This window comes from Myotis yumanensis, unplaced genomic scaffold (genome assembly GCF_028538775.1).
Source record: "Myotis yumanensis isolate MYYU_CA2020_CCGP unplaced genomic scaffold, mMyoYum1.0.hap1 SCAF_9, whole genome shotgun sequence".
In the NCBI taxonomy this organism is placed as follows: domain Eukaryota; kingdom Metazoa; phylum Chordata; class Mammalia; order Chiroptera; family Vespertilionidae; genus Myotis; species Myotis yumanensis.
Genome location: NW_027223760.1, coordinates 8,212,501 through 8,222,500, shown reverse-complemented (window position 1 = coordinate 8,222,500; position 10,000 = coordinate 8,212,501). Strand labels below are relative to the sequence as shown.

The window sequence follows — 10,000 nt, the reverse complement described above, 5'->3', positions numbered from 1 at the left end:
ATTCTACATTTAATGCAGAATAATTTCTCAATGTAGTTAATCCAAAACAACATTTGAAACCTGCTGCCTCCATATATTATACATTCTAGCATTTAGTTCTAATTTTCAAAGATGACAAAAGAAGGAAAGAGAGGGTAATTCATCAGGAGAAGGCTTTTTTATTACTAATTTTTTCAGTGACTAGAAAATAGCAGAGTATACTAACAAAGACATGGCCCCTATGACCATGTCCATTATACTATTAAAAGTATTCCACCTTCATCTATATTAACAATCAGAAATGTATGGTAAAATTTCTTGAAAGGAATAAAGCCATTCACAATAAGTAATATTATACGACAAGTAAAATTGTATCTAAGGTGATGAAGTGGTCATTTTACTCTTAAACTTGTGGGATGGTGAAAATAAGAATAGCAAATAGCTCTGTAACACAGTTTTGATAAGAAAATCAAACCAATTCAAATAAATGGCTTTTACACTATAAGACTTTGTTCTAACATAATCCTTACATTAAAATGCATTTTCCTTTCTAAATAAAAAATTTAAGATATTCCAGATTTTAGAAATATTTCAATATTAAAAAATAAATTCTAAGTAAAAACTCCAGCTATAATTTATCAATCTCTTTTACTTTACCAATCTATTTATCATTAACTATCTATTACAATCTATTCCAAACACAAACCTTTCCTCTTAAATTCATGCTTTAAGTCAAACTTCTCAACTCTATAAAAATAAAAAAGCCAGAAAAATCAAGGAAAACATTCTGATTTTAAAAGCAGACCATATTCTGCCAGAAGCTCATGGCAAACCAAAATTTTACTTAAATTTTGTTTTCATCATTCACTGCCTCATAAATTGTATTTCTAAATAAGAGACCTCAGGCAACAATGTTTAGATAATTATACTTACAAGACGTAATTTAATTCTTTTCAAAATCGTACATTTAAAATAACACCAGGTAAAAATAAATTTGTAAAATTATTTCACTTTTCATGAATTTGCTTGCATATTTTTGCATGGTTTTAATTCCTTTTATAATACATACATGGAAGGACAAAAATGCCATAACATTATGTATCTAACTATATTAATATAGTTAAAACATAACCAAGGGAAGAGACATTTACAAAGGTTTTTCCATGTTTATTTATCAAATTATTACATATCTTCCTGCAGACACATCCTGAAGTGTCCTTTGGAAATGCCCACTTCAGCCACTGTGTTAAATCACTTCTAGAGGGCCCTCCACAAACAGGCAGTACATGAAGTTGCTAAGTTGTATAAAGAACATAAGTTTTTGTATTTACTTCTTTACAGTTTACATAAACTGTGCAGAACAAAGTGAACTTCAAATTCAGGTTATAAACACACCTCACCATAAAATGCCTCCAGGGTACTATAAATTATAGCCAGGATATTATCTTGTTTTTTTAATTATTATTATTATTATTAAGTAAGTAATCAGAACTTTGAAAGAAAAAAAAGAACTTACTTCTTTGCATTTCCCTTCAGAAACTGTTGTCTTCGCAATACTAAACTAATATGTTCATTTTCAGTTATTCATTTCACTTGCCTTTATAAATGCAGTCTATTCTCAAACTAAATAGAATTTGGCTATAAATTCTTAGGACTCTGACTTAAGGGAGTCAGTAGGACTACTATAGCACTCCAATGGTGTATTTCCTGTAAATACATTAAAAGAAGAAAAGAGCGATGGCAAAAAAAAAAAAAAAAAAACTGCATTTATGAAAAGAAACTTGTAAGAATAGGTTAATTCTGGGGCTTTGGTAGGTATGTAATTCCTATAATGGTTAAAACAAAATATTTTTAAAATATGATCGTTCTAATAATTACTGTCTATGAAAAGAGAAATAACTCTGAAATAATAGGGAACCTATTTAAAACATTATGTCTAGCTCTTTAAGAGGATTATTCTTGAAAACAATACCAAAATGTTAAGACATTATTCAGTACATATATTCTAAGACAACTTAAAAAAATATTAATGATTCTATTAAATTTTACTCTGGTGTGGATATTTGCTTTATTTTTGGAATGTATTCTTTCTCGTTAAATACTAACTTAAAGATGAGACTTATTTCAATAATAACTCATTATATTTTCATTTGAATGTTTTCTCACATTTAGTCTGAATGCAATCCAGAGAGCTAAAGAAATAACCTTTATCTTTAAAACAACTGAAATCTTTTTTTTTTCACACAGGTATACTCACTCTGGCCTAATGTGAGTGCATGCATAGGAAGCTCTCTGTTCTGTCACTGTTTCCAAGGAGTTGAATCAGTGAAGAATGGAATGGCTATTCTTTTGTTAAAAATAATATTTCATTGACAAACAAAATAGGGAAAAATGAATCTGTTTTATAAAAAGAATAATGGGTTACTTGACGATATATCTTTATTGAGCAGCTGTTTCCTCTTCTAGATTTAAAGAGAACAACTGTATTTTGTGAAACACTAACGGGGGGGTGGGGGGTAGTGATTTTTAATGTTATCCAAAGATGTATATTCAAAATATCTTAAAGTGAGTTTTTTAAGAAAAGCAACATAAATCCTTACAGTGTTTACATCTTGCACATTCTCCCGGCAAATTTCCACTAATTAATAGCTAAACATTTGCAGCTATCATGGGTAAGCATCTGTGTTGTGAAAAGTCCTTGTGGTCCTTTTCACCTTAACTCAGACTTGGAATAAATTCATTGTATAAGCAAGTATCAAGTAATGTGGCCCTCTGGTGGAAAACGCAGTATCACATTCGCAGCACAATGTTAGTAAACTAGAAGCTATAAAATATTTGTTACAAAGCTTTACAGCACCTTCCGAAGACCACCCTGTGAACTTAATTAATAGCCTGGTACCTGAAGGGCACTCTGGTGCTGCTATGACGTAACTGATCTGAAAATCCTCTCTTTACTCCGACTTCAATCATGTTCCAAATAATAATACATTCTCAGCATCCTTTAGCTTAACACATGCTCAATTTGCTCTGAATACATTTTTTTTCATATTCACAAAAACAGGCTTATTTGTTTTAAGGAATCACTGAGAAAAACAAAACTTACCTGCTGTTGTTGCAGATGCAGCAGTTCTACTGTGCTTACTTCAGAGCTGGTGTCACCACTTGATCTTCCATCTCTGCTGCCAGCATCTAATTGGCTGCTTAGAGTGCTCATTCCATTTTGATTCATTGAACTGTTGCTTATTGTCTCTGTCGCAGATTCCTGCATCATGACCTAATACCTGAAAGTGATTAAGAAGTATCAATTAACACACGTTACACCTTCACACTTCCATTACCAAGATGTCCCTCTCTGCCAATTACAGAGACAGCATTTTTAGAAGAAAATGAAAAAAAGCCTTGAATAGTCATTTACCAAGAAAAGCAATATAAATTCAGCTTTCATGCAGATACTAATCACTGAAATTATGGTTCCTATAAGCATTTTTGTGTGGTTACATTTAACAGCCAAAGTAACATACCATGCACATAGCATGGTCAATAGCATTTATGAACGACCACATTTTAAAGTCCACCTATAAAACCAGTTTAAATGAAGGCACGATTGCACACTCTAGTGTTCTGTTTTCCATTATCTACCTTTGACAACCATGGATGACTATACAGCCTTCTTTTAAATATTCACTATCTTGATTCTGTCAGAATTTTACAGCACATCTTATGCAATGCTGTTGTTTAATGATGCACAGCTAATCATACAAAATTAAAATTTTGTAAGGGTGTTACAAATCATATGGTTTCAGCCAATGATAAATTGTATAATGGGTTTCTTTTTTTGTGACTAAATAAAATTTTGCCTTGGAGGCATTTTAAGAAAAAGCTCCTGCTGCAAACATGTCAGATATTGCCTATTTTTTTTAATCAAACAGCTCATATTCATTTATTTTTCTGACGTTTAAAACATTTAATACTGTCCTTCCTGGGAAGTAATTAAGCTTATGCATGAGCAGCAATCAAACTGTTCACTTGAAGATGACTTAAAACTCAATTTTAACATAGGCAAATAAATGAAAGATATAAAATTAATTTTCCAGGCATGTATTAGATATGAAAGCTGGAAATAAAATCTATCAAGAATATCACTAATGATTGTGCTAAAAACAGCATAAATTATGCATATTACCTTCTCTACAGTAATAAATGTTTTATCATTTTCACTGCATAAATATACTGTACTTTCAGGGCAGCAATGAGGTGTCCTGCCAGGATCAGTGGAAACTTGCAGTAAATAAAGAACCAATGTGCTCTTACACACCAGAATTTCACAGTACCTCTCGAGTCTGTGATTTAGAAAGATCAGTTTTGACTCTTACAGATATCTGAACCCTGCACCATAACCTAGTAGCTGCACTTCTCTCTTTTACTTCTGCAGACAGGATTTCAGAATCAACCTGGATGCACTGTGACTTTAATGGCGACGCTAGACAGGCAGAGGACTTAGCCTAAATAAAGAAGGATGTTACATTTATCTCAATCTAATTGTTTTACTACTAGATTGTCTCACTACTTTAAACTTGGTCATATTTTCAGACTTTTGTTCATTTAAAAAAATTTAAATGCATTTATTATAAAGCAAATGTAAGCTTAATATTTTTTCGTGTCACAGAGAAATCTTCTTCCTCAGAACTTACAAAATGTGATCATAGACACCCATACACACAGAGAGACACAGACATACACAGATTATATATATATATATATATATATATATATATATATATCAACAGAGATTTGTTTGCATATCAATATTATAATTATTAAAATTAATAGTTATAACAATAGTTTTAACAGGTATTTTCCTCAAGCCTAAATTATTAGGTTCATTCTATAACTTTAAAAAAATCAATTTCAAAAAAAGACTTGCTTATTCATAAAAGACCATAAGTAGCTGGGCTAGCAAAGCAAATTAGTACAACAAAAAACTACATATACAAATGAAAGTTATTCTGATTTTTTTAAAAAGCAGCAACAACAAAAATATCCCATAATCATGAAAGAAGCAATTGTCGTAACCATAGTAAACAATTTTGAACCACATGTGTTTATGCAGAAATTGGTTTTGTTAAACATCTTATTGAACATTAACAAAGAAAAATCATACCAATGAAAACTGATACACAGTGATGAATTTTATAAGGAAAAAACAAAGCTAATACTCTTTTCTGAGATTAGGCAGCTAATAAGTATTCAAATTAGACATAAATTTTACATGCACAATGTTTAAAATATTCAGAGAAAAGGTCTTGATTCCCTTTACTAGTTATATGAAAATTATAATTTGGGTCCTCTCCAACTGTGGAAACAGATAGACATAACTTCTAAATATTGCATTTAAATTTTACTTTTGATACTACAGCTGGTATGTGTATGTTTTTCCTTCATCATCCGATTTTATTTGAAATACTTATCTCTGGGTGGAGTTTGCAACACAAAAAAATTGAAACTATTTTCAAATGTAGCAGACAGGTGCAAGCATTTAATAGTAACCTTTGGGTAGTTACTGTCAGTACCAATTGGATGAATTAAAGAATTCTGTATTATAACCAAGGCCATCAAACAATTAAGAATAATCAGCAAGCAGAGAGTCATGGGTTTAAATCTTTATTATAATTATGAAGACAGATCTACATAACTTCCAAATCCTATTAACCAGAGGATTTTATTGTTCCTCATGGAATTTTTGACTTTATAAAACTCTAGAGTATAAATTGTGATTTACATTTTAAGTTCAATCATCTAACAGTTACTAAAATCAGGCATAAGAAAAACATTAAGTGTTAGTACTTTTTATTTATAAAACAGAAGCATTAGACTCAACATTAATATGCCAAACGCAAGAAAATGGTATAAGTTTATTTCATCCAAAGCTTGGAGTATGTCCACTATAACGGAGATGTAGCCTCAAAGATAATGAAAATGCTTCCCAGCATTTTCTAAGTTTTTACCACTGACACCTGCACATCTATTTTCCTCTAGAGGAAATATTTCTAGCACAATCCGAGGTGCTGTTTACCTTTAAAAGTACAGATTCAGCATATTCTTTCTAAATGAATGGGCTTGTAGTCCCAAACATATCAAACTAAATTATTCATTCTGCTCAATCCTACCACAAACATTTTACAAAAATCTGTGAAGATAAATCCCAGGTCATTAAAGGGAAAGGTGAAATTGGGAGTCATCGTTTTAATGTTTGTCTGAACTGTGAGCTAAATCTTTCATCATCCACCTCTTTTCAGCTACATCAGAACATAACTCTTCATATCTTGCACTCAGATGATACTGTTCTACTTTTCTTTCCAGCAGCAAGTTTTCCTTCCTTTCCTTTTTCCTTCTTCCCTTTCTTCTTTTTTAAAAGCGAATCACTGTACAGATACTTATTCTCTACACCACTTCCCTTTTGAAACATTAAACTGACACTGGAACTGACTGCACAAGATTGCATTTTCTCTTCCTAAACAACTTGAATTGAAAGGTTACTTAGTGTAACAATATTTACTTGCAGAATTGTGTTGTTACCAAGGGTATAATGGATGGTGGCTATGCAGGTTTACGCAAGAATGAGTGAAGCATGAGGCATTAGCCATGTGTTTGACATGTTTCAAATTGCTATAATCCAGCATTAAACACACCCAGCAATTCATGCCATTTCTTGCAGCCATAATCTTGAATAAAGCGTGCACAACCACTTATTATATAAATTAGTATATGACTCCCTGTTATAGTCACAACAGTGCTTTTGTGTTTATTTTGCATCAAGATGTAGTCTTTTATTTGTACAAATAGCAGGATATAAAGACATAGCTCAATTAGACCTCCTTACTTTATGATAGGGTAGTCCTGAATGCTAGACTTGTTGGTTTTATATTTCCTCTTAGAGTTATGGGTTCCATTGGTATAAAACTGTACCATGTGAGACAGACATTTGCCAGGCAATAACAGAAACCTGCGTATATCCTATTCCATATTCACTACAATGTTCAAAAATGAGAAACCTGACCTGTTAACTATGTTATCTCAGCCACCACCAGGGACACTATTGGTCCTTGTTGCGTACTCAACTTTTCCCTCTCTACTTCTCTTTCATCTTTTTCTCTGCCTCTCTCATTTTTCCTACAGCTCTCCCTGCCTTCTTCTTTTGCACCACTGACCCTCATGTGTATGTATGCATATGTATGTATATGGATAGATAGATGATAGATAGATAGATAGATAGATAGATAGACAGGTAAGTAGATGATAGATAGATGATAGATAGATAGATAGATAGATCTATATATGTCAAAAAAGGGAGAAATAACCTCTACTTCCCTCCACATTCCCTACATACACATACACTTCATCTTATAATCTTGGTGCCTTAATGTTAAATCTCAATTTTTGGCATGCTATCATTTAATGAAAAAATGGATTAAAATTACTTTCTGAAAAACTAATAATAGTATATATAAAAAGTTTATAAGAATTTATTTCTGTGAACTTTTCTTAAATAAAGTTATAGTGACATTAAAATATATTTTATGTCCAGGATCTGGTTTCTTCCAGTATCTAATTTATTGAACAAAATATATACATTAAATCCAAAAGACTTTTAATATGGCATTTAAATGAAAGTACACCATAAGATTGAAAAGTTGTAATGTATTTTAAATAATTTTAATAATTTAAAAATTGTCAATATTAAGTATTATTAAATATTTCTATGCAGATTCACATAATAAAGGGTTAAATATGAGGAAAACCTGCATATGCAACAAAAAAATCACATGCATTTACCTCAAAATATCAGCTAAATTCTGATTTTAAAAACTTGACTGTGACATAAAACTTCTGTAAGACACTAGCATTTAAATAATGAAAACTTTTGTGGTCGAGTAGAATTAATTCATCATGGATACTAGGCACATTGCTTTTGAAATTTCGTACTGCTTTGCTAAAAGTCTTTAATGCTAAGATTGCCTAATAAATCAAAATGCCAAATATAAAGGACATAGTTGAATGTGTAAGAACAAAAATGGAACAAGAACATGAATATTTTTATTTTTAAAAAACTGAAACAGGATGTCCTTTTACACATGATTTGGGAAAGGATATCAGCTGTTTTAGCAACTCATACAACCTTTATTATAACTTGCAGTACTATGTTAAGCAAATAAAAATTAAGCTGTTTAAAAGTATTTACCACTGCTTTTCTGTTGCATAAAAAATGTCTAAGGTGCTAATTCCAAATTAATCACAAAGAAATTTTGTTTCTTTGAAAACAAAACAAACTTTAATTAGTAAAAGTTCTACCTTTTATTCAAAAATATTAGTGTGTTAAACACACAAAGTTGTAGGACATTTCGACATGGTAATTTTAAAAATAATAATTATGACGGCCTTCAGTAAACAGAATATTGTTGAATCATCAAAAGTGACACACATCTGAGGAATGGAGAGCAGAACAAATGGAAATCTTATCTTTCACTTTAATCAGCTATTAATTTAGCAATTCAGTGTGTTATCTTTTGCTCCAGGATTAAAATTAAACTAAGTTTTAAAACACAATGCATAAAAATTTCATTATGAAAACAGTATAAAATAATAAAATTAAAGTGTTTAATCTCTATGCTATTTCATGTAAATAGAGTACAACAGAAAATGTAAAAGAATGATAACTATACGGATGTGTTTTACAGCAACATTATGATTCTGCATCTTGTAGTTCAATAATTCCCATTCACAAGTATAATGGGAAGGGGTTTGATAATATTTATCACTCTGGTGAACTAATCATTCCCATATATTTCAAAATTACATTTTAAATTAATCTTTATATTCTAATGTCTCATACATTTATATAATTACCATATGTAGAATCTATTTATCAAACAGGTGAAAATGTATATCAAGTTTTACTTTCCAAGGCCCATGCTCAGTGGTCAATCTTCCTTTTAAGCCTATACATTTTAATGCTAGTTTAATTCACTAGAATTTTTTAATGTTTTAAATCAGTCCTTTGTAGCATTAATATTTATTTTAAAATAAGGGAAGAAGGAAGCTTGGGGAAAGTTTATTTAATCCTGTTACTTTATAACCTCTGACAAACAGTTTGTATTAATTTATAGTACAAAAACATAATATTTTGGCAATTTGTTGAACCTTATCTATTTATATCTCTCACAGACGAGAGAGGACTTAAAAACCAAAGAATATGACCTAGGTTCCAAGCCAAAAATAAATAATGGTTACAGGTTACAAGAGACCTGCTAAGCAAGAATATCCTGTCATGCTTTTTCTGTCCTTGCCTAGAGAAAAAATATCTTCAAGTTCTTGAAACCAGGAATATTTTAGTATAGGAAATAGAGAATTTAATAGTAAAAAGTGCTAAAGCAATAAGAAATAATTAGATCTCCAAGAACATAGAAAACTGCCTAGCAGGCAAAACCTCCTTCTTTTTTACTTTAAAAGCTTAGTGATTGAGTTGTGCAAGCTTGCAAGCTCCCATGCATTGGGTCCACTTACAGTCAAATTCCCAAAGGCTGAACTACTTGCAATAGCCTTCACTGATCCCCTGGCTAATGAGAGCTCTGAGTATGTACTTCTCTTGTGATGGCATTTTCACCTTTCCTGCCACCTCTCTTCCCTTAGCCCTCAAGCTTACTTTACTTCAATCTTCAGTCTCCCGCCCACAGCAACTCCCTGGGATCCCGTGCTGTTTTTCCTGAGCATAATACAGATCTCCCACAGATCCTCCTTCACTTGCCCTTTCAGCACTTTTTTACTTCCAGGCTATCTTTTGGGTGCCAGATGGCCCTTTAATACTGCTCCTCATCAGACCCACCTCTTGCCTTCCCATTGGAAGACCCACCGCATAGGCGGTGCACTTAGAGAAATTTCTTCTCCCGGCCTCAACTTAGTGCTAAGGTCCACACGAGCCTGGCACGTGGAGGCAGTAACAAGGCCCGAATTTCAAGGTAACAGC

The 10,000-nt window shown here is 31.8% G+C and overlaps 1 protein-coding gene across 1 annotated transcript in view; it reads right to left on the bottom strand.

Moving 5' to 3' along the window:
* The window catches only part of FOXP2 (forkhead box P2), a 698,448-nt gene that overhangs the window by 280,727 nt on the left and 407,721 nt on the right, over positions 1-10,000 (bottom strand). The window contains exon 5 of the mRNA XM_070423754.1: positions 3,083-3,260. Within this exon, the coding sequence (XP_070279855.1) occupies positions 3,083-3,250 (168 nt within the window). The 5' untranslated portion in view covers positions 3,251-3,260. The remainder of the gene's footprint in view (positions 1-3,082; positions 3,261-10,000) is intronic.